General features: G+C 41.3%; 1 protein-coding gene and 1 non-coding gene across 2 annotated transcripts in view; one reads left to right on the top strand and one right to left on the bottom strand.

The window, feature by feature from the left end:
- LOC129854956 (LIM and SH3 domain protein 1-like) overlaps nucleotides 1-22358 on the bottom strand; it is a 36861-nt gene extending 14503 nt beyond the window's left edge. The window contains exons 1-5 of the mRNA XM_055922165.1: nucleotides 22044-22358; nucleotides 20569-20663; nucleotides 19697-19781; nucleotides 3925-4032; nucleotides 1725-1797 (exon numbers count right to left, since the gene is read on the bottom strand). Coding sequence (XP_055778140.1) covers nucleotides 1725-1797; nucleotides 3925-4032; nucleotides 19697-19781; nucleotides 20569-20663; nucleotides 22044-22112 — 430 coding nt within the window. The 5' untranslated portion in view covers nucleotides 22113-22358. The remainder of the gene's footprint in view (nucleotides 1-1724; nucleotides 1798-3924; nucleotides 4033-19696; nucleotides 19782-20568; nucleotides 20664-22043) is intronic.
- A 684-nt stretch (nucleotides 22359-23042) lies between these two features.
- trnac-gca (transfer RNA cysteine (anticodon GCA)) lies at nucleotides 23043-23114 on the top strand. Its single transcript has one exon. It is a non-coding gene; the product is annotated as a tRNA-Cys (tRNA).
- The last annotated feature ends 2962 nt before the right edge of the window (nucleotides 23115-26076 follow it).

A 26076-nucleotide genomic window follows, 5' to 3' on the forward strand; every position in this document is an offset into this window, starting at 1 on the left:
TAAAACGCACATGACAGCCCACTTGGAGTTTGCCAAAAGGCACCTAAAGGACTCTTGGACCATGAGAAACAAGATTCTCTGGTCTGACGAAACCAAGATTGAACTCCTTGGCCTGAATTCCAAGCATCACGTCTGGAGGAAACCTGGCACCATCCCTATGGTGAAGCATGGTGGTGGCAGCATCATGCTGTGGGAATGTTTTTAAGCGGCAGGGGCTAGGAGACTAGTCAGGATTGAGGGAAAGATCAATGGAGCAAAGTACAGAGAGATTATTGATGAAAACCTGCTCCAAAGAGCTCAGCAACTCAGACTGGGGCAAAGGTTCACCTTCCAACAGGACAATGACCATAAGCACACAGCCAAGACAATGCAGGAGTGGCTTTTGGAAAAGTCTCTGAGTGTCTTTGAGTGGCCCAGCCAGAGCCCGGACTTGAACCCTATCGAACATCTCTGGAGAGACCTGAAAATAGCTGTGCAGCGATGCTCCCCATCCAACCTGACAGAGCTTGAGAGGATCTGCAGAGAAGAATGGGAGTAACTCCCCAAATACAGGCGTGCCAAACTTGTAGCATCATTCCCATGATGGCTCAAGGCTGTAATCGCTGTCAAAAGTACTCAAAGTACTGAGTAAAGGGTCTGAATACTTAATGTAAATGTGATATTTTAATTTTTAATTTTAAACAAATGTGCAAACATTTCTAAATTACAGTTTTTCTTTGTCATTATGGGGTATTGTTTGTAGATTGATGACGGAAAAAAAAAACAATTTAATCAATTTTAGAATATGCCTGTAACGTAACAAAATGTGGAAAAAGTCAAGTGGTCTGAATACTTTCCGAATACACTGTAAATAATACATATTTCTTATTTTCAAAATATTGTACAACTTCCTTGTGAATGATGAAATTATTGAATTCTTAATTTCTGTCAAGTTGCACAGTGCTGGTATTTTCAACTGCTCTATTAGGACATCATTGATTGATTACTAATTGCGCTCGCCTGTTTCTTCCCAGCCCAAACCAGGTGCTGCTGATTAGTGTAACTATGGTAACCAGTACAGAAAGACAGGTATGTATGCTAGCAAGTACTAGTTACTAGATATAGTATGCTAACAAGTACTAACACGGAAGCCCCTTAGGTTTTAAATTCTAGAAATATCTGTCTTAAAATGTACAGTTGTCAACTGGAAGCCGTTCTTAAAGCTGCCAACTTTATGCAACATTTCAGAATAATTAATTAATACATTTTTGGTAATGACTTGGAAGTATGGCCTAATACTACCTAATGCTACAGATGCAAGGCAGACATAGACATTTAAAACAATTTGTAGTATTAGGGCATCAGGCTGTCTGATAGTGGACTGTGTACTGAGAATGGCAGTGAGAAGCATTATTAGCTTATCAATTGACTTTTCTAAAATCGTGAATAATAGACCATATGAGTAAAAAAATGGTTGAAAACAATACTCAAGTCAAAATGAGCTTTTGGGTTATTTTCTTTTCTCTTCCCCCTCCCTCCCTAACTTCCTCCCTCTCTCTTTCTTTCCCTCTCTATATATCCAAATACTTACTTCCAAATGTTTATAAGTTTGCTGGCATACCCAAAATAGTATTTGAACCCAGCCAGGTCTGTTACAGTATGCTTTTTATTGTGTGTGTGTATGTGTGTATGCGCGTATGCGTGTGTGCACGTCGCATGTGCCTGCATGTGTGTGGAGTATTTACCTTGACTGGCATTCACTGGGGGTGGGGCATCACTACTAATTCTGCTCTTCTCGAATTCCTCATGATACTTTATCTGCAAACAGACAGACAGACAGACAGACAGACAGACACACAGACACACAGACACACAGACAGACAGGAGACATCATTCATTGTACTGAGAGAATACTGCACGTCATAGATCATTCCAGAAGGGGTCACTATGTTGCCAAATTCTGCCATCAACAACGCAATAGTCTAGGTTTGTGTGAAGTACCATTTTTGGAGGTATTGAAAAAAACAAAGAGGAAATTACATTTCAAAGACAACAGTGATTTAACAATTAATACGTTTGCAACCAAGTTAAGCCCTGATCACATAACTTTGGTAGGAGGTTTGCTCTAAAGTTCTAAAACGAGATCACTTTCCCATCCACAACCATGTGCTAAGAAAATCCTACAATGGTTCCTTTCCTTGTTTCCTTTCCTTCATGACCACTTGTCTTAAAGAGCTGGATAGGGTTTGTAGTTCTCATAAACCAGTAGCAATTGTATCTAGTAACCCTTACAGGAGACAAGTGGCCATGAAAGGAAAGGAGACGATCTGTCCGAACTGTGTACAACTACTGGAATGCAGCCATTGAAATTTGAGGATGGAGGAAACAGAGGACTGAATGTCCAGAGGAAGCGAAGTGCAGCCCTCTGTAACCCCCTCGTCCTCAAACGACCTGAAGTAAACAAACGAGGGAACTAACCAAACTACTAAGGAGCTTTAGAACGAGAGGAAAAGAGGGATAACAAATATAGAGTGTATGTAAAAGACAGAGAGAAAGACAAGAAAACAGAGAAAATAGCTAGAATAGAATAAAGACAATAACAGCTAGAGGCAGACTGAGGCAAGCATTCAGAAAAATCAAAGAGAGATAAAGAGTGAAGAATGTGAGACAAGCAGAGAGAGGGGAGGACAACGACGAGACAGAAAGACCGGAGAGAGAGAGAGGACACATCTAGACAGAAACACAGAGAGTAAGAGGAAAGAATGAAAGGAGAAACATAAACAGACAGAACTAGGGGGGAGTCAGTGGAGGGGATTATGTTAGTCTGACACTTGAAGTCACATTTCAGACATTTCTTAGGGCCCCAGAAGGAGTTGCCCTATATGGTCAAACTCCCTCAGCTATGAGGAGAAAGTGAATGTCCACTCTCAGTTTTCTGCTGTTCCCCAGATAGATACTCTCACTCTCTCTCTCTCTCTCTCTTGCCTTTTTCTATACTCTCACTCTCTCTCTTGCCTTTTTCTATACTCTCACTCTCTCTCTCTCTTGCATTTTTCTATACTCTCTCTCTCTTGCCTTTTCTATACTCTCTCTCTCTCTCTCGCCTTTTTCTATACTCTCTCTCTCGCCTTTTTCTATACTCTCTCTCTTGCCTTTTTCTATACTCTCTCTCTCTCTCTCTTGCCTTTTTCTATACTCTCTCTCTCTCTTGCTTTTTTCTATACTCTCTCTCTTGCCTTTTTCTATACTCTCTCTCTCTCTCTACCCCTTCCTCTTCCCACTCCCTTCTCTCTATCCCTCTTCTCTCTCTCCCCCTTCTCTCTCTCTCTCTCTCTCTCTCTCTCTCTCTCTCTCTCTCTCTCTCTCTCTCTCTCTCTCACTACCCCCTTCCTCTTTCTTATCTCTCTCTCTCTCTTTCTCACTCTCTTTCTCTCCTTGGAGCAGCAGTAGCAGAGTGGAATGAGGAGAGATAGTGTTGAATTCTAGCCATGGCTCTCCATTATACCTCTAGGGAATACCACAGTCTCTAACAGTCTCATTCTTTTAGCCTTATCTGATATATGATATAGAGATGGAATGAGATAGATTGAGCCAGTCCATTTGACAAAATCTGTCTATTAGTTTGGTCAGTCAGGAGAAAATGTGTTTATGTTTGCTGATGGAAAAAGGATAAGGGAGAGCACAAAACAGTACAGCCTGCAAAGAAGAACTGCAGTTTTGTACGTAGCACTATTAGCAATGGTGCTTGGTCCCAGATCTGTAAACGTATTAAGCGTAAACAGATGTGGGACCAGGCTAGTAGCAATGACCTTTGCAGCTAAAATCTTTTGGTCCAAAGTGAGAAGAGGGAGAGATGGGGAAGTGGGTGTAGTTCATTAGGAATGTTGATTCGATACTGGTTTAGTTCTGTTTTTGAAAATGTAGATACAGAGTTAATAGACTTACATTGCTGATCTGGTCTTGCGTTTTCTTCACTCTCTGCATCTCCGGTGTGTCGGCCACCACGCTGAAGCCTTTCCCCTTGTTCTTCTCAAACTCCTCTTTGTACAGCGCCTGACACACGCAAACGCACGCACGCACACAGAAACACACACACACGGGTTTACAGAAAACCTCACGTACTAACAACATTTCCTCACTTGCTTACTTACTGTATGTCATACAGACACACATGAGCCATTACACTTCAGTAGGAGGGCTGAAATAGAAATACTGTACTACAATTATAACATTAGTGGTTACGATAGTGTTGATTGGGCCATGCATTCATGTTAAATATACTTTTTCTCCTCGTCTTTTCTCCGTGAACCCTCCATATTCTGGAACGAAATTGCTCACGTCCACAAAGAACTACATTCCCTAAATTCTCACCACAACACCCAGATCCGTTCACCAGTTTTCTTTCATGAAGATAGGTTTTTAAAATGATAATTCTGCCATAGACAACTATTGAACAGACATTTCAAGAAATCCAACAAAGTTGTCAATAGTGACACTCGAATCACAGAGAAAGATGAATTGTGACCTTCAACTTCCGTTTGAATATTTAAGAAGGGTGTTGTTGATATAATTAAAACCAATCTTACAGTCAAAATTAAGGGAAGCTAATTTGGTACATGTCCTGTAATATGGCACCTGCTAACGGCTAATTTTCATCTTTGTTGAAGGAGAAAAAGCTCATTTATAGAAGTGGTATAGATAATACATTCTCACTCATGGCAAGCAACACGTGTTGATTGTATAGCTATGAGGGTTGTACATTTTATTTCACGTTGTTGCTCTGCTCTCACACAATCTGAAATCTCTGCGATGGGCTAACGCTAGGCTAGCTAGCTAGCACTTGGAAACAAATAGGACAGGTAGCGATAGCATAACTAACGTTAGCTAGTAGCTATCTAGCTAGCTATGCTTGAATTTGCCTTTAGAAAGTAGTTATTTTCTCCTGTCTGTGTGGTTCATGTTTGTCAAACAGACAGTCTGTTCTCTTTCATTGACAGCTGGCATTTTCAAAGCAGTTCTGTTGATTTATGGGCAGGCGTATTTATGTTAGCTAACTGGCTGACTAAATTAGCAAGCTAGCCAACTACCTAGCTAATTATCATATGAGCTAATCGGCCATATCACTTGCTAATTGTAAGTTTACTAGCTATCTGCCTAAATGTCAGTAAAGTCCTGATAAAGGCAAAAGGCTCAGGCCTCATTCAGTGTGAGCTTTTGGCAGGACTCTGGTACTTAACAGCTAAATTTAGCAAAACCCTAGAATGGAGGATGGTCGGGGAGGATGTGTGGCATATAATGCAAACGTCTAGCAAACCAAAGGTTGCGTGTTCGAATCGCGTCTGGGACAACTTGAGTACTTTAGCTAAAAAGCAACTTAAGCTAACCACAACTTTAGCTAACCTCAACCATAGTGTTGTGCAACTACTTAGCATGTTAGTTAACCCTCAACCTAACCCTAACAGACCTGGAATAATTATAGTTTTACTATGCTTTGTGGAAAGTAACTATTTTACCCGGGGAACACATAGTTCCTTTGGAGGTGACTACAACTATTTGAATACAGATCCCAAAAATTACTACCAATATTTTGTACCGATAAGTACAAATAAGTTATGACGCTCAACTACTGTATGACTCTTTCAACATGCCACTGAAAACGTTGAAGTCTGCAATTAATTTGACCATACCTGAAAATACTGACAGAGTAATTCAAAGCCATTTGCAAATATTGCAAACAGCAAGTTGGATGCTTAGCAAAAAAACAACTTCTAACCTCTTTGTCGATCTGAGGTTAAGTGTTCTTGTTTCAAACACACACTGTACCATCTTTAAAGGGATGGTTTACTCAGAATGTAAACTAACATGATCTTCTTGGCTGTAGTTGATTCAAGAAGGCAGTTTTGGGATATTTTGTTTCCTTTCGATACTTAATACCCATTTTTTGTTCCTGTTAGCATTCTCAGTAACACTTAACATTAAACTGTTCTTGTGCCTTTTTAATACAACTGTAATTACTTTAGGAGTAACATTTTATTAGCATGTTGTTACATAACACTTTGGTAATTGCATTTGAATTGCATAGCAATGAGCTGAGAGTTTTGCAACAACCGTACACAAGGTATAGTGACTGCCCCATATTCCAATTATGTAATAACTCCATTATTATGCAATTATAAAGCCATTTCCAAAGTCCGATGTAAAAACAATGTTGTTATTGTAATAATCACAAAGTTACGGCACATGTATAGGAACTTGATGTAAAGAATTACTGTACTACCTTATGTCTCACTCAATATGAAAATATATTTGTTAGTCATTTTGAAGCTGCAAAAGTGGTCTACTCTAATGTTGAGGTGATTCCATGTTGTCACGCCCTGACTTTAGTTATATTTGCTTTCTTTATTATTTGGTTAGGTCAGGGTGTGACAAGGGTGGTTTGTTTAGTTTTTGTATTGTCTAGGGTTTTTTGTCTTGTCTAGGGTTTTTTGGTTATCTATGGGGATTTTGTATTGTCTAGGGGTATGTAGGTTTATGGTGGCCTGAATGGGTTCCCAATCAGAGACAGCTGTTTATCGTTGTCTCTGATTGGGGAGCCTATTTAGGTTGCCATTTTCCATGTTGGTTTTGTGGGTAGTTGTTCATGTTTAGTTGCCGGTTGGTTGTCGGTTGGTTGTTTATTGTTTTGTTGGCGACAACGTTAAATAAACAAGTATGTACGCTCAAAACGCTGCGCCTTGGTCCACTCCTTTAAACGGCCGTGACACATGCCCCTCATGTATTTCATTTTAGGCTATAAACTATATTAAACTGAATATCTAAGAACCCTCCAAACCATGTGCGTATGATCATTATTTTCAAATACCTTCAAATATTATTTGGTTTTCTGAGAGGTATTCAAAAATACTTTCAAATATTATTTGTTCTTCTGAATTTGAATATCAAAGAAAACAGTTGCCTTTTAGTTGAAGCTCTATATAAACTATATTTGACTACCTTGAGTATTTGAAAAGTTGGTATTTTAAAATAAACTACAAAACAGAACTAATTTCTGCCCAGGTCTGAACCCTAAACCCTAGCCTAGCTAACGTTAGCCACAAATGCGAATGCAACAAGATGTGAACTAGAAATCATGTTGCAGCTGATTGCCCATATTTTTTGTTATTTGACTCAACTTTAAATGTTGTACAGTGTATCAATAGCAGTGGCAGATTTAATAAACTGAGTTTGCTGTACAACCTTAGTGCATATGTCAAATTTAGGGCAGGGATGCTCATATCGAGCATACAGCCATGCAATCTACATAGAAAAACATTGGCAGTAGAATGGCCTTACTGAAGAGCTCAGTGACTTTCAACATAGGATGCCACATTTCCAACAAGTCAATTTGTCAAATTTCTGCCCTGCTAGAGTTGCCCCGGTCAACTGTAAATGCTGTTATTGTAAAGTGGAAACGTCTAGGAGCAACAACGACTCTGCCGCAAAGTGGTAGGCCACACAAGCTCACAGAACAGGACTGCTGAGTGCTGAAATGCATAGCACGTAAAAATCGTCTGTCCTCGGTTGCAACACTCACTACCGAGTTCCAAACGCCCTCTGGAAGCAACTTCAGCACAATAACAGTTTATCGGGAGCTTCATGAAATGGGTTTCCATGGCCGAGCAGCCGCAAACAAGCCTAAGATCACCATGCATAATGCCAAGTGTCGGCTGGAGGGGTGTAAAGCTCACCGCCATTGGACTCTGGAGCAGTGGAAACGCATTCTCTGGTGATGAATCACACTTCACCATCTGGCAGTCCGACGGACTAATCTGGGTTTGGTGGATGCCAGGAGAATGCTATCTGCCCCAATGCATAGTGCCAACTGTAAAGTTTGGTGGAGGAGGAATAATGGTCTGGGACGGTTTTTCATGGTTCGGGCTAGGTCCCTTAGTTCCAGTGAAGGGACATTTTAACGCTACAGCATACAATGACATTCTAGATGATTCTGTGCTTCCAACTTTGTGGCAACAGTTTGGGGAAGGCCCTTTCCTCTTTCAGCATGACAATGTCCCCGTGCACAAAGCGAGGTCCATATAGAAATGGTTTTGAGATCGGTATGGAAGACCTCAACCCCATCAAACACCTTTGGGATGAATTGGAACACAGACTGCGAGCCAGGACGAATCGCCCAACATCCGTGCCCGACGTCACTATGGAAGCAAATCCCCGCAGCAATGTTCCAACATCTAGTGAAAAGCCTTCCCAGAAAAGTGAAGGTTGTTATAGCAGCAAAGGGGTGGCCAACTCCATATTAATGCCTATGATTTTGGAAAGAGATGTTGGTCATGTAGTGTTTTTATACATATTATGATTCTATTTTTACTCAAACCACCCGCAGGCCGGATTGGACCACCAATGTGTGTGGGTGTTAACTTCTTATGGCTGGGGGCAGTATTGAGTAGCTTGGATGAATAAGGTGCCCAGAGTAAACTGCCTGCTACTCAGGCCCAGAAACTAAAATTTGAATATTATTAGTAGATTTGGATAGAAAACACTCTGAAGTTTCTAAAACTGTTTGAATGATGTCTGTGAGTAAAACAGAACTCATATGGCAGGCAGAAACCTGAGAAAAAATCCAACAGGAAGTGGGAAATCTGAGGTTTGTAGGTTTTCAAGTCTTTGCCTATCCAATATACAGTGTCTATGGGGTCATATTGCACTTCCTACGGCTTCCACTAGATGTCAACAGTCTTTAGAACCTTGTTTCAGGCTTCTACTGTGAAGGGGGAGAGAATAAGAGCTGAGTGACTAAGAGGTCTGGCAAAATGCCATGAGCTCAGTCAGGAGTGCACTCGTGAGAGGTAGCTGCATTCATTTTCCTTTCTAAAAATACAAAGGAATTCTTTAACATTATTGAAGATATATGTTAAAACCATCCTAAAGATTGATTCTATACATCGTTTGACATGTTTGTGGTGGTCCCGTGTGGCTCAGTTGGTAGAGCATGGCGCTTGCAACGCCAGGGTTGTGGGTTCAATTCCCACGGGGGGACCAGGGTTCAATTCCTAGGGGGGGACCAGGATGAATATGTATGAACTTTCCAATTTGTAAGTCGCTCTGGATAAGAGCGTCTGCTAAATGACTTAAATGTAAAATGTAAATGTTTCTACGAACTGTAATGGAACTTTTTGACTTTTCGTCTGGCCTGTGCCTCATGAATTTGGATTTGTGAACTAAACGCGCAAACAAAAAGGAGGTATTTGGACATAAATTATGGACTTTATCGAACAAAACAAACATTTATTGTGGAACTGGGATTCCTGGGAGTGCATTCTGATGAAGATCATCAAAGGTAAGTTAATATTTATAATGCTATCCGTAAAGCTTTTTTGAAATCTGACACAGCGGTTGCATTAAGGAGAAGTTTATCTATAATTCCATGCATAACACTTGTATCTTTTATCAATGTTTATTATGAGTATTTCTGTAAATTGATGTGGCTCTCTGCAAAATCACCGAATGTTTTGGAAGCAAAACATTACTGAACATAACGCGCCAATGTAAACTGAGATTTTTGGATATAAATATGAACTTTATTGAACAAAACATACATGTATTGTGTAGCATGATGTCCTATGAGTGTCATCTGATGAAGATCATCAAAGGTTAGTGATTCATTTTACCTCTATTTCTGCTTTTTGTGAACCCTCTCTTTGGCTGGAAAAATGGCTGTGTTTTTCTGTGACTAGGTGCTGACCTAACATAATTCAATGGTATGCTTTCATCGTAAAACCTTTTTGAAATCGTACACTGTGGTGTGATTAACAACAAGTTTATCTTTAAAATGATGTACACTGCTCAAAAAAATAAAGGGAACACTTAAACAACACAATGTAACTCCAAGTGAATCACACTTCTGTGAAATCAAGCTGTCCACTTAGGAAGCAACACTGATTGACAATAAATTTCACATGCTGTTGTGCAAATGGAATAGACAAAAGGTGGAAATTATAGGCAATTAGCAAGACACCCCCAAAAAAGGAGTAATTCTGCAGGTGGTGACCACAGACCACTTCTCAGTTCCTATGCTTCCTGGCTGATGTTTTGGTCACTTTTGAATGCTGGCGGTGCTCTCACTCTAGTGGTAGCATGAGACGGAGTCTACAACCCACACAAGTGGCTCAGGTAGTGCAGTTCATCCAGGATGGCACATCAATGCGAGCTGTGGCAAAAAGGTTTGCTGTGTCTGTCAGCGTAGTGTCCAGAGCATGGAGGCGCTACCAGGAGACAGGCCAGTACATCAGGAGACGTGGAGGAGGCCGTAGGAGGGCAACAACCCAGCAGCAGGACCGCTACCTCCGCCTTTGTGCAAGGAGGTGCACTGCCAGAGCCCTGCAAAATGACCTCCAGCAGGCCACAAATGTGCATGTGTCAGCATATGGTCTCACAGGGGGTCTGAGGATCTCATCTCGGTACCTATTGGCAGTCAGGCTACCTCTGGCGAGCACATGGAGGGCTGTGCGGCCCCACAAAGAAATGCCACCCCACACCATGACTGACCCATCGCCAAACCGGTCATGCTGGAGGATGTTGCAGGCAGCAGAACGTTCTCCACGGCGTCTCCAGACTCTGTCACGTCTGTCACATGTGCTCATGTGCTCAGTGTGAACCTGCTTTCATCTGTGAAGAGCACAGGGCGCCAGTGGCGAATTTGCCAATCTTGGTGTTCTCTGGCAAATGCCAAACGTCCTGCACGGTGTTGGGCTGTAAGCACAACCCCCACCTGTGGACGTCGGGCCCTCATACCACCCTCATGGAGTCTGTTTCTGACCGTTTGAGCAGACACATGCACATTTGTGGCCTGCTGGAGGTCATTTTGCAGGGCTCTGGCAGTGCTCCTCCTTGCACAAAGGCGGAGGTAGCGGTCCTGCTGCTGGGTTGTTGCCCTCCTACGGCCTCCTCCACGTCTCCTGATGTACTGTCCTGTCTCCTGGTAGCGCCTCCATGCTCTGGACACTACGCTGACAGACACAGCAAACCTTTTTGCCACAGCTCGCATTGATGTGCCATCCTGGATGAACTGCACTACCTGAGCCACTTGTGTGGGTTGTAGACTCCGTCTCATGCTACCACTAGAGTGAGAGCACCGCCAGCATTCAAAAGTGACCAAAACATCAGCCAGGAAGCATAGGAACTGAGAAGTCGTCTGTGGTCACCACCTGCAGAATCACTCCTTTTCTGGGGGTGTCTTGCTAATTGCCTATAATTTCCACCTTTTGTCTATTCCATTTGCACAACAGCATGTGAAATTTATTGTCAATCAGTGTTGCTTCCTAAGTGGACAGTTTGATTTCACAAAAGTGTGATTCACTTGGAGTTACATTGTGTTGTTTAAGTGTTCCCTTTATTTCTTTGAGCAGTGTATAATACTTGTATGTTTGAGAAATTTTAATTATGAGATTTCTGTTGTTTGAATTTGGCGCCCTGCACTTTCACTGGCTGTTGTCATATCGATCCCGTCAACGGGATTTCAACCGTAAGAAGTTAAATTCGATTTGTGTTTGTGATCATGCCGTTTATAGTTAGGCCTACTACAGACAAAGGAGTTTGTACAACATGTCGTAGGCTGTAACAGACAAAGACGTCTGATCATCGCCAGGGGATGAGTGAGAACTGGAAGGGAGGGGAAAGCAGCAGTGGAGCTACCGGAGCTACATAAAAACATTTGTGAATAAAGTATAACATGCGCAGAAGGTTGTTTGGCTATTGGGAAGAGGCATCCAGAGAGTCTGGTCATCCAGCTAATATTCCAATACTTTTTTGTAAAATAAACCAATGGTGACTCCATACCGTTGCCTCTGCTCTAATATTTGTAAGGTTGCCCATGGAATGGTCTTCCCCAGAGCTGAAGATCTGAATCAGATTCTGTGCATGTGTTTCTTTACCCCTAATTTGCACACACATTTTTATGGTCACCCTCGCTTCACATTTCGAACTGTCAAACGTGTAAGAACCAACGCTGGAGATGAGAAGCAGGAACGGGGAGTAGAACATTTAATATAGCACAGACATGGAACAGGACAGGAACAGCGTCAGAACCAGGGAAGAAAATTACAAGCGAACATTAATGCTAAAGCGGGGAACAGAGCTGGGGAACAGACAGATAAAGGGGAGGAACACAGGCGATTGAGTCCAGGTGAGTGCAATGAATCGCTGATGCGCGTGACGAGGGGAGCAGGTGTGCGTAATGATGGTGGCAGGAATGCGCAATGCTGTGCAGCCTAGCGCCCTCGAGCGCCAGGGAGGGAGAGCGGGAGCAGGCGTGACAAATCGTGAATGATACGTTTTACCAGTGAAACGTCCATGCAGCATCTGAATGTCAACCATTGTGGTGGCATTTTCCTGTATTACCAAATGAGGATAGTTACAAACTACACACCAGTCAGAGTTATACTTAAACTACATCTTTAATAAGCTTTAAGCTTTACCTTTGACTTTCAACAATTCACTATCTATAACTAACCATTGAGAGTGACTACAGAAAAATACAAAGATCTTTTATAGCCAAGATACACCCCTCTCAACTTACATGACGAACCACAGATCTTAGGAACAGTTCACAAAGGTTAAGACTTGTATGAAAGATATCTATAAAACATAGCAGACAGTTACTGCTGTGTCAACAGTTCTCATTGTAAAGACCAGTGTCTGGCCCCCTCCTACTCCAAACTGGAACCCGTCTCACCCTGGTACGGTATAGCACGAAAACAGTACCTTTACTATCTGGAATGCTCTTTAGGCTTCATTACCCAAAGAAATCTTACATCTCCTCTGTCAGTGCTATCTCATAGATGCTCATCCTCAGTGGAACACACACAATACTCTATTCTGTCGAATGTAACAACTATTATAATCTAATACAAGCATTATAACATTATCTTACAAGCATTATAACATCATCTTGCAATTTTTCCACGACACCCATTTCATCTCAATAATTTTCACAGGAACATGCATCTAGATCTTCTTGAGTTATGTACAGTGTTGTTTTGAGGTATATTGTTGTTCTTAATTAAGTACAGTGAGTGGATTTTAGAGGAGATGGTGTTTACAAACTGTAGCATACCTGTGTTTTGTTTCAATCAAAACACATATTTTGCCTAGTGGTGCGTAGGGCTGTGGCAGTCACAAGATTTTGTCAGCTGGTTATTGTCATGCAAAAGTCTGCCGGTCTGGCGGTAATTGACCGTTAATTAACATAAACAAGTTTAGCTGCATACAAAACGCTTTATGCACGCCTTTGAAACATTTACATTTTAAAAAAGTATAATAAATCAATTTAATATTCATCATCACAATAAATCAAATATTTATTTTAGTCAGGTCTAAAGAAACATGATATGAAGAAAATGTATTTCAGAAGAACAGAATTTGAGTTGGCCTAATGTATGTTATCTGGCAATGCTCCATGCCATAGGCTGTAGGCTTGTTAATTTAGCTGACAAGATATGTCCTGTGCCATTATATATATTATATGATTTTATAGTAAAAAGAATATAATTGAACTTAGCTGAATAAAATAGAAAGGATATTTTTCCCATTGTGGAGCGAGGGCGCATATGAAGTGGCTATGTTGAGCGTTAATGTGATCCTTTGTTACAGGTTCTATACGCTAGATTTAGAGTTATTTGCCAACTTTAATTGTGAATGATACAAACCTTACAATGTCTTAGAAATCAAAACATATACGGGCTACATGATACGAATATAGGCACTTGATGATTTGAGAAAGTAAAAAAAAAAAGCTTGCCTCACTTTCATCAAGTTATCATATCTTCACCCATCAAACTGTTCTCAATGTAATATTGTCTTTATTAATATGTAAAACTAGTTTAGATTTACAATGGCCCATTATAAAATGGGCAGGGGAAAAATACATGTCGTCCGTATGCACTCGAATAGCGAATGAAGGCAGCACTCGGTTTTATAGTGGAGCATGTGCTTAATATGAGCAGCTGAGAAATACATATAACAACACTTATTTCACTCCATGTATCAACCACTGTTTGAGGGGCATGCTCTCGCTGCGTGACAGGTGATATTCCGCCCCAAACTCTGTATGCCATGGGCTCTCCAGCCCTGTTCCTGCAGCTACCCAGTGCTTAATTTGGGAAACCAAGTGAAATCTGTTCGGCAACATTGATAGTAACATGTTTTCGCAACGAAACATATTTCACTAAACTGTTGACAGCCCCTCTCCAGGAGTAGATGGAAACGCATGGTGGTGAGATACTCTGTATAGCTAGAGGTATTGTGTCACCCAATGAATTATGAAAATATAAAAAATGCCCTATTACTAGGCTGTTCAAAATCAAATACAAATTCACTATAATTGTAGGCTAATTGTAAGCCTTTGAGGCTTGGGCTCATATGCCTAAGAATAAGCTCTAACGTGTATTGATGTTTTGAATTAATCGTCACCTTAGAAAGCGCTGTCTATTTCATTGTGCTAGGCTTTGAAACAACATCCACAACGACCATGTTTTACACTCAGTTTCAACCTGCTGTTGAACTTATTTCTTCAAATTGATCATCACGGTGAGGTGAGTTTTAAAAGCATGATACTGTTTTGATGATAAGTGTGTGATGTGATTATCGATTGCATTTGCATTGATGTCAGAGTGGTTAGAGGGACAATAGAGCCCTGAGTACCAGGCCATTAGGACCTGACGGTCGTTAGCAAGTTGTGTACTATCAAAGCATGTCCAGAGTTCATAAAAGGAGATTACCGTGACTCAACGGTCACATGGAATTTTACCGCGGTCATGACTCACGACTGCCGGTGTGGCGTTAATACGGTCACCGCAACAGCACCTAATGGTGCACGCTGTTGACTTTTGGCCGCATAAGATAAACATTTGCCCATTTTCACAATCATCCTAAAATTTCATAAAAAATGACGTTTTACTATGCTATTATATTTGGTTATTTTATGTATGTATTTGGATATGAGTACTATCATTATGTGATCTTGCAGACATTGATTCAGCTTTGATATAACTTTAATAAACGAGCACCATTCTCCATTCCTCACTGAGATTCACCAGAGTAGCCTGTTCTAGGCACCCAAACAAGTAGAGCAGAAACTGAGTATAGTGGAGAATTTTGCACATGCGGAAATGCTTCGAACTTTTAGCTGTCAGGAAGACGGTTCCAAAGAATTCGGATCCACAGATCCACCCCGTAATTTTAAAGCCTCCAACTGCTGGGAGCCACAAGTACTAAAGTCATTAACAACAACCCATAGCAGAGAAGAGAGAACTCCTCCTTGACACAGACACACACACACACTCACACTCACACTCACACTCACTCAGATGTGAGTCATGTGCTTGCTATGCTATGAGGAATATGCTTTCTCAGTGAGGGAGAGCAGGGGTGCATCGACTTTTATGGTTATGGTTTATGAACAATAAAAAGGCCTTGCTCGGGTGAGTGAGAGTGAGGGGGAAAGGACCATACAGTGTTTACAGAAAGTACCCTCCTACAATAGGAAGATTCTAAGAAGTTACTAAACATTTATATTGTTTAACATTACATTAACATTTCCCTTTTGTCAAACCTTCCTCTAAAAGTTTTACCAAATTGACAGACAATGCATTTTTTTCACTGTAAATGTGAATTGCTAATCTTTGAGATACGGCTGTATCTACTATCATTAAAGGCCCAGTGCAGTCAAAAACTATATTTCCCTGTGTTTTAAATATATATTTCCACACTATGTGGTTGGAATAATACTGTGAAATTGTGAAAAGGATGATAATGGCCTTTTAGTGTAAGAGCTGTTTGAAAAGGCTGTGTGAAAGTTCTGTCTGTTTTGGTGGGATTGAGTTTTGGCCTGCCTGGTGACTTCACCAGTTAATTAGTTAATAGACCAATAAGAAAGATAGTTCCAAACATTGGATTAGGAATTTGTAAATGAATAGGATCTGGTTCAAAACCTCTTTCCCAATAACAGGTTGTTTTCAGCTCCCCACTCCCAGACAGTCCTAGCAAAATTGTTGCTTGAGAAATTGCTCTTTGGTAAGAAGCTATTTTTGTTTCTTTTTGATGATTTTAATTGATAACAACACAGCAAGGTACTTAATTGTTACCCAAAAATGATTTGATATCGATATAGAAACAGCTGCATTGGACCTTTAACATCTATGGTAGTGGGAAGAATTACATGTAACTGTCATGCCCTGGCCTTAGTATTCTTTGTTTTCTTTATGTTTTTTAGTTAGGTCAGGGTGTGACATGGGGAAGGTATGTGTTTTGTAATGTCTAGGGGTGTTGTATGTGTATGGGGCAGAGTAGAGTAGTGTTGTCTAGTTATGTCTATGGCTGCCTAGATTGGTTCTCAATCAGAGACAGCTGTCATTCATTGTCTCTGATTGGGAGCCATATTTAAGGCAGCCATAGGCAGTAGGCTTTTGTGGGGTGTTGTCTATGTTGAACGTTTGTTGCTTGTCTGTGCACTTACGTTATTTAGCTTCACGGTCGTTTGTTGTTTTGTTAAGTTGTGTATAGTGTTCGTTTCGTGTTTTTTCTCTCTTCCAAAAAAGATGTATTTTGCACACGCTGCGCCTTGGTCCTCTCTCTCTCACGAAGACGATCGTGACAGTAACCTTAATATTTTTGCTAATACTAAACATACTGTACAGCTGTGTGTGCATAGCGGCTGCTAACCTAAAAACACACAAAACACACTCCCGTTTCCTAGGAAGAAACGAGAGATAGAAGGAGAAAGAAAGGAATAGAAAAAGGAACAGATAATGATAGAGAAAGACAAGCAGAACAGGGGATCTTTAGGGGGGGGGGGGGGGGGGGTTAGGGGGGGTTAGGGGGGTTTGACCTTAAAGCCTTAGTCAAATATTTGATTCACGTTTGACTACCATTTTGTGACTGTGGGGAGGATTTACTGGTGTCAGTGTGGCTAGTAATAGGTTTAGGTTTATTTAATCATCTTGGTACATATGCAGAAACATAACATAAAATGTGATGTCATACAACAAGTGAAAAGATAAGACCAGCCTGAAAAGATAAGACCAGCCTTATCCATGACTACTGTTTTAGGGAAGAGTTATAGGTAACACTTCTTATGAATACCTTCTTCATAATGCATTATAAACACATTCATAGTGCCTTATTAGCTATGCATAATGCACTTTAAGCTATAACTACATGCATAAAGGATTATGAGTTATTATGCACATGAGATTCTGTATTGGATTGTTCATCTTGGATTGGATCATCTTTGTTCATGGTAATGTACAAAACATTAAGAACAAGAACACCTTCCTAATATTGAGTTTCACCCCCCCCCCCGCCTCCCTTTTGCCCTCAGAACAGCCTCAATTCGTCGGGCATGGACTCTACAAGGTGTTGAAAGCGTTCCACAGGTTTTTGGCCCATGTTGACTCCAATGCTTCCCACAGTTGTGTCAAGTTGGCTGGATGTCCTTTGGATGGGCAACCATTCTTGATACACACGGGAAACTGTTGAGCATTAAAAGCTCAGCAGCTCTTCAGTTCTCAACAAACCGTTGCGCCTGGCACCTACTACCATACACTGTACAGAGGCACTTAAATCTTTTGTCTTGCCCTCTGAATGGCACACATACACAATCCACGTCTCAACTGTCTCAAAGCTTAAAAATCATTCTATTGCCTGTCTCTTCCCCTTCATCTACAATGATTGAAGTGGATTTAACAAGTGACACCAGTAAGGGATCACAGCTTTCAGCTCGATTCACTTGGTCAGTCTATGTCATTCAAAGAGCAGGTGTTCATAATGTTTTGTACGCTCAGTACAGTAATTTAATTAATCTAGTCGCTTTGTATCAGAGATATGAATAGGGAAGGAAAGCCCGTGTGGGGGTTTTGGTTCATTGCCACATGAGAGTGTGCATATGTGTGAGCATATACAATGACGGGGTAGGCTGTCATGTGTAAAATAAGAATTTGTTCTTAACTGACTTGCCTAGTTAAATAAAGATTTTTTACATTTTTTTATGTTTAAATGCATGTGACTCCATGATCACATTGGCCCCACAGGGGTTTCCAACCTTTTTACAGGGGTTCTCAACCATACTTTACATTTGATAAATTCCTAGAAGCGCTAGGAAATCTTTGCTAATTTAATGCAAATTTTCGGCAATTTTACGTAGTTTAACATGACATCTATTGTTGGGTATGCTATTTCATGATAATAATGATGGGGGAAATCAAGTCTAGCTCATTTGAGGTTATCTCCCTACCAAATATGTTGTAATAGTGTATTAGAAGCCATTTTAACCTCTTATTCAGAACACCGGGGACTATCAAAGTAGCCAAATGCTTTATGGTTTTGTGCAGTTTTCAGAAAGTGAATAGCTCCATTGATGGCAACAAATATTTGTGACTCATTTGAAGGTTGTAGCTCAGCCTCTGAATGTCAAACCGAGGATATCCCTATGTCCAACAGGGTCGTGTCTTTCTTATGCAGTTTATGGTTGGTCGTTTCTAGCCTAAAGCATTGCAGAGATATTCATCCCTATACATTGGTTTATTTAATAAGGATTGGGTTTTTTTTACCCCTCAAATCAAGTAAGGCCCTGCAAACCCCCCAGGAAACTGTATCTCGACCCCATGGTTGGTAACCTCTGCAGTAGGGTGTCTGCAGTATCCATGTTGGTAATTGCTGGATAGATAACGTGTGTGTGCGTGTGTGTGTGTGTGTGTGTGTGTGTGTGTGTGTGTGTGTGTGTGTGTGTGTGTGTGTGTGTGTGTGTGTGTTTCCATGGCCTCATTACTAATATGTGAGTTCAGATTGGGCCATGCAAACGTCAATGAAGTGTGTGTGTGTCTGTGTGAGTGTGTGTTAGTTTCTAAGGAGGGTAAAGAAGGATTCATCAGTTGTAGAAGGAATCCAATTGTCATGACAGCGGGGTAGAGAGTTGGGTTCAATCTGTCTTACTGAGTGACGGAGTAAGAGATGGCGATAGAGAGAGGAAAAGAACGATAGAAGAGGTCATGCCACAGGATTAAAGAAAGATTACTATGGTACCTGGGTAGCAATGACGGGAGGAAAAGGTTAGAGAGAGGTTACAGTACGACACCAAGTGTGTATGCGCCCTGCAAGGTAAGGTCTAATGTCAGGATTTAGAAGTCTATCTCTGCACACAGGACGTGAATCTGGGTTGTCTTTGATTCCCAGTCTAAAATAAATTGGTTTCAATTTCAATTTGGTTAAAGAGGCCGTAGATGTTGATTTGAGGGCCTTTGCACTCTTATAAACACTTATACCTCCCGAGTGGCACAGCGGTCTAAGGCACTGTATTGCAGTTCTAGAGGTGTCACTACAGACCCTGGTTCGTTCCCAGGCTGTGTCACAACCGGCCATGATCGGGAGTCCCGTAGGGCGGCGCACAATTGGCCCAGCGTCGTCTGGGTAGGGGAGGGTTTGGCCGAGGAGGTAGGCCGTCATTGTAAATAAGAATTTGTTCTTAACTGACATGCCTAGTTAAATAAAGGTAAAATTAATTAATTAATTATATGGGTATATACACACAGATAGTGTCCTGGACTACAGTAAAAAAAGCCTTTTTCATTAGAAAATCTCCATTGAAAGTACTTTGTGCTTTTTAGTCCAGGACTAGGTTTACTCTTTGTCTAGGAAACTGGCCCATAGAGTTCAGTAGTATCTGTGTTCTAACCTGGCTGTTCAACATGCTCTGCTGTTTGAGTCGCAGGTTCTCTGGGGTGTCAATCACGGAGGTGAAGGAGCTCTTTGGGTAGTGCCTGAAACAAAGAGCCAAAAAGAAGAGATATCAGAGCAGGGTGTGAAGAGACATACACAGGGTAAGAATGTACATTATTTTTCTTCTAGGGCTTTTTTTCCACTGCCAATTGATTTTCAGTGGGATTTTTGGGCCTTTCCAGAGCACTGACCAAACTAAACTTGGGTGGTTGAAGCTAAGGTAATCTATGTTAAGTAGGCCCTCCTATAATGCCCCCCTCTGGAGAAGGGTGTGCGCACACAGGTAAAATACATCCTGGATTAGGAGTTAATCCCACCACACACACACACTACTGTGAGTACACACATACACACACGTGTGCGCGCACACATGGACACGCAGCATGTCTGTGTTTGTCAGTTTGCCAACTGCACCCTGTCATGCATCCTGTGCACAATCCTTTCTTGCTGAATTTTATCTAGTCACCATAGGGGAGTGTGGGAGAAATTGTAAGACTCTCTCTCTCTCAGAAGCAATCCTCATACGAATGACAGATTTGTCTCTGTCTCTTTAAACCTCCCTCCCTTCGCCCATCTGTCTGTCTGCCTAGTCCCACTTCTCTATATCACCTTTTCAATGACATGACAATTGCCTTACTGTCTTGTGATTCCCGTAGCTCATTGTAGTGGAGTTGGAGGGATCATTGTCTATCTGTCTGTCTGTCTGCCTGCATGAACGAAAATTCAAATGAAAAGCACCTAGCACACCAGACAACGTGCTTGCAGTGCCTGCCAGACAGATACAAACATGGACGATAATATCAATGGTATGCTGTGTGATATACTCACATGCTGCAGTAGGGTTTCTTGTCGAAGCCTTGGTAATTCTTCATGTTAAGGGTCATTTTGCACACCTCGCAGCTGAAACATCCTTTATGCCAGTACTGTGAAGAATGGATGGAGAGAAAGGGAGGGAGGGAGAGAGAGAGATGGACAGATGGAGGGAGAGCGAGATGGACAGATGAAGAGAGAGAAAGATGGAAGGATGGGGTAGAGAGATGGAAGGAGACAGGGAGCAGGGAGAGAGGGGGAATATTAGGGTAAAATAGCTCAATTACATGATTTAGGACTAGTGTCACGACTCAAGTATGAATAAATCTATGACTGTTGGAATGTTTGTCCTATGGGAAAATCAAATCCAAGTGTAATGGCAAATTAAATGTAATCTGCAATGACAGCATGGGAAAATTCCATTCTTCTAACATTAAAGCACAGCTGCACCACCGTTCCATGACTCACAAAACCACCATATCCTCCTGACCCGTGTGGACTCGGAGTGGGGTGACATGGGAAATTGAGTTTTCAGACTTTATTTAGAAGAAGTCCGTAAAGCAAGTGTAAAATATATTTGGAGGGATTTTTGTGCTTTCAACGTTCCAGATTTGACACACACACAACCACCCACCCACCCACGCACGCGCACGCACGCACACACACACACACACACACACACACACACACACACACACACACACACACACACACACACACACACACACACACACACACACACACACACACACACACACACACACACACACACACACACACACACACACACACACACATACGGAATAACAATAACCAAAAATCATATCTGGTAGATAAGCAAGCACATGCCACAAACCTCAAGTGTTTGAAAATAGACATGATATGATCTTGGGCAGGGCTATGACAAATGCAATGAGCTTCACACACAACAAAATTGTGTTCATACTGTTCACAATACCAGGGTTATTAACACCATGTTGTAGATGTAGAGAGGGACATAGAGATTTGTTGAGCTTCCAATTCACTGGTCATGTAAAAGAGGAGAATTGATGTCTAGCTTGTCATGCACACCTTGCAGTTGTAATTGCATGTTACAGCCTATTACAACATGAATCAGCTCCCAAACAGGGGATTAAAATGTAACATGTAAATTGTATTATTATATATGGACTGGATACATTTAGCCAGAGCTGGATAGATAAGGAATACTACCCACATCAGACAACGTTATTATAGGCTAGCCTATCCATTGTACATTTTCCAAAAGACTAAGTATAATGTAAACAGACATTGGCAGAATGTAGGCTATCATTGACACGGCAAAACTTATGAACCTTTTGGGCAACTAGATAATGTGTCATTCATTGCTTTTTTCAACCCATGCACCCAACATGCGCTTGCACAAAGACGATAGCTAACTCCCTCAATATAGTTTATTCTATTCTGTGAATATGCGTAGGCCGAAATGCGCTCGAATCATGCTCACTCCTTACCTTGTCTAGACAATTCACTTTTTCCGTGGGGTAAACCATTTTACTGCATCTTCCACATAACGGATTCATGGCGAAAGGGGAAAATCCTCTATCAGAAATAACGGGACGCAATGAAATTAATATTCTGGTGTAGACCTATTGAAGTGAACCTATCCAAAATAGCGTCGGGTAAATCGGCAGATATTCTAAATTCCAATAGTCAGGTTTTTGACAGCGCACAATTCTTACTAGGCGCGCGCGTTCACGAAATTGATTAAATGAAAACTCGGTCATGAGGCGAGAGGGAGAGGCTTATTTTCGGAGAGCGGAGAGGGAAGGCGGTACCGCTGTAATGATGTAGAACCTTCAAGCAGACAATTTGCTCCGTAATAACCTTATAAGGAATACAGCAGATGTGTCTTGTATTTGCTGTTATAAACAACATTGGCACAAGTATGGTTATGGTATTTCAAGTCATTCGCAACTTGTAGTCTAGGGGTAGACCTACTGAAGTTGCAATCCTGAATGAGTGTGCCAAGTTCTAGGGCGTTGCAGTAGTTTCAACATGTACTAGTAGCTAGGCAAATAACCATCAAAGAAATAAAACAAACTCAGAGAACAATGATGCCATGTGTTGACAAAATGACAAAAATGACATTTAACCCCCACCCCCATTAAAAAAGTACATAATAGGTTACATACATAAATACACAAATATAGAAACCAGAAATGTGTTACCCCCTATTATTTTATGGGGAATTAGACAAACCCCTGGAATGGTTTGATCGACCTAGTGTTAAATTGAGAACATGCTCCTTTGGTCATGGCAGCGATTTACATTGCCACGTATTTACATTGTAACATATCAAAGATTTTCCGTGTTGGTAGATGTGTTTAGAAATATTTTCGTTCTTGCTGCCTTTCTTCATAAAACATCTTACTATTAGAACGTCACAATGCTACAAAGGCAATGGTGGTGTAGCCTACATATCCCCTTAAATCTCGGCGTTTATTGTTAACGGGGGTATAGCTCAGTGGTAGAGCATTTGACTGCAGATCAAGAGGTCCCCGGTTCAAATCCAGGTGCCCCCTCATTTTGGCGATGCATATTTTATCAGTAGCATATTGATTGCTTGTAATAGTTTTTCACACGTCATACTATTTATTCAATATTGGTATCCTGAATCTGATGTATATGGTAGTAGACATGGAGGGCAGTAATGCAGTACAAGTGGAAGTACGTATGGTTTATAGCAGACCTGGGCAATTATTTGCGATGGAGGGCCACATTAGAATTTATTTTTTTGCCATTGCGGGCCAGAATAATATTACAGGATTATACATCATGTGTATGACTTAGTTGACAGATATATCTACTGTAAATCACATCCAGGTATGCTACTTATTTTACTTTTTTAACATGCACAGAAATAAAACACATCCGTGTTCTCCTTTTGGTAGGTATTTTCATTATTAAACATGCAATGAACTACACGGAGGGAAACATACACTGTGCATTCAACACCACGGAAATAACTCTTGTTAACGGGTAGCCCAAAAACACAAGAAAGAGAGGTCAACATTACATTTAAACTACTCAATCAGTGTGAGGTGTGAAATCTCTGGGCATTGACTAGAGCAGTGAAGTCAGGTATAGTTTCTGAAACTATGTGCAGGATTGCTGCGAGGTGAGAGTCAGTAAGAGATGATCTGTGCCTTGACTTGTTATATTTCATCACTGAAAATGTCTGTTCACGTACATAGGTTGACCCAAACAGTGCAAACATCTTCTGAGCATGACTCCTAATCTTTGGAAAGTTTTGTTCATCGAGAGATGCATAGAACCTCGTCAGTGACATTGTTTTGAATAGTTCTCCAATCACTGCATCAGACTGAATGAAGATCGATAAGCTCAAGTTGCAGGTCAGTGGGAGCGTTATCCACATTGAAGGTGAAAGGAAAGGAAACCAACAGCATGTCATTTTCCAACACTTTGAAATCCTCAAAACGACTGGTCATCTGATGAGGAACAGACTAGTAGTGTCGGAAGGTGGGTGAGATTGTTGGCTTCTACTTCAGGAGGAGTAATTTTCCCTTGAAGGCTTTGACAAGGCTGTACATCTGATGTGAAAAAAGGCTCTTCCCTTGTAGTTTGGAATTCAGTTCATTCATGAGGGCCATGATGTCCACAGTGAAGGCAAAATCAGCCAACCATTCTTTATCTTGCAGTTGAGGGAAATCCACATATTTTCCTTTCATTTGTAAAAACTCAGCAATCTCCAACTTCAGGTCCCACACCCTTTTAAGCACCTTCCCAAACTCAGACATCTCAGGTTTGTGTGGTAGGGGAGATCTGCATGACCCAACTCTGTCTCTTCCAACAGTGAGACAAACTGCCTGTGGTTTAAAGATTTTGCTCTTATGAAGTTTATCACTTTAGTGACTGTATTCACAACATGGCTCATTTTCAGAACACATTTACAGAGCATCTCGTGATGAATAATGCAATGCAGGAAAATAATTTTCTGGTCTAGGTTCAGCTCAGCTACTTGATCTTGTATCTTTTTCAAAAGGCCAACATTTTTCCTGTCAAGTTTGGGCACCCTTCAGTGGTCACACTGGATAACTTTTCAAAACTCAGTCCCAGCTTTGCCACACACTTATTAACCTCCCCCAATAAATCTTTCCCTGTGGTTGTGCTCCTCATTGCCTGCACTGAAGCAAGCTCCTCTGTAATTTCAAAGTCTGGGGTTATGCTTCGTAAGAATATCAACAACTGCGCTTTGTCACTGCTCTCATCCAGGGCCAAGGAGAAATAGGTGAAATCCTTTACCTTGTCTTTCAACTGTTGTTCCATATTCTCTGCGATGTTCATCTTGACAGGGAAACATTTTCAAACAGCTCTTTCTTGTCAGGGCAAAGTATTGCTGTTGAGGCAATTAAACATTATTTAATGAATCCGCCCTCAGCGAATGGCTTGATATATTGTGGGACAGTACATAGCTAGCTTTCTCAATTCCATCGTTTTCTGAATGCAGTTTTGTGAAAAGTCCTTGCTGCTTTTGCAACTGAGACAGCCACACCTTTCGATGCACTTGCCCTCTGCTCAGAAGACATATTCCTATATTTCTCTGCATGCTTTGTATGGAAGTGTCGGAACGAGTTGTAGTCTTTCAAGACAGCGATGCTCTCTTTGCACACTAAGCACACAGCTTTCCCTGATACCTCAATAAAGAAATATTTCGAAGTCCACTCTTGCTGGAACACCCTACATTCATTGTCTACTTTTCTTTTCTTTGAAATCTTTGAAAAACAAATTTCTGCGCAATTTCTAGCTGGCTACAAGGTGTTACTGTGACGTGTGTGTCAGCCTGTCAGTCACTGTCTGTCCTCGTGCAGTTCTTATTTATACGTGCCTTCAAAATAATTTCCCCACAAGCGGTGGGAATCATTAAATCATTACACAAAGGTGAGTATTCATTGGGCTTTTAATTTGAATAACGAATACGTTTTTCAAAACTTTTCTATCACAAATTCTTTATGTGATCTGTGCATGATTCTGCGGGCTGTATTGAATCAGGTCGCGGGCTGCATGTGGTCACCGGGCCGGCCTTTGCCCAGGCCTGGCTTATAGTTATACAGGTGAATAGCCAGACTTACCTGGGTCTGCCTTCAGTGTTTTGGGTCATTCCAAGTTATCTGACCCTGCTTTGGAACCCTGGTCACGATATGGGTCTAAACCTGGTCTTATGGGTCAGCTTCAGTTAACTATAGGCTAGAGATGGAAAGTGGGCAGACCCATGACAGCATCTCCATTTAAAAGTAGCACATCTTCAACAGTAGTATTTCTTCGACTTGTATGAGTGTATTGGCAGTTCTTAAACAAACTGAAAAGGCACACTGTCACAGTCTGCTGTCCGTATAGTCTAGGCCAGTGGTTCCCAACCAGGGGTACTAGGACCTGGGGGTACTTGGCCTATCCACAGGGGGTACTTGAGACCACAAGCTTACTGGTAAAATGCACATGATGGGTACTTCAGGGGTACTCCGGGCA

Source organism: Salvelinus fontinalis, chromosome 1, assembly GCF_029448725.1.
Source record: "Salvelinus fontinalis isolate EN_2023a chromosome 1, ASM2944872v1, whole genome shotgun sequence".
Lineage (NCBI taxonomy): Eukaryota > Metazoa > Chordata > Actinopteri > Salmoniformes > Salmonidae > Salvelinus > Salvelinus fontinalis.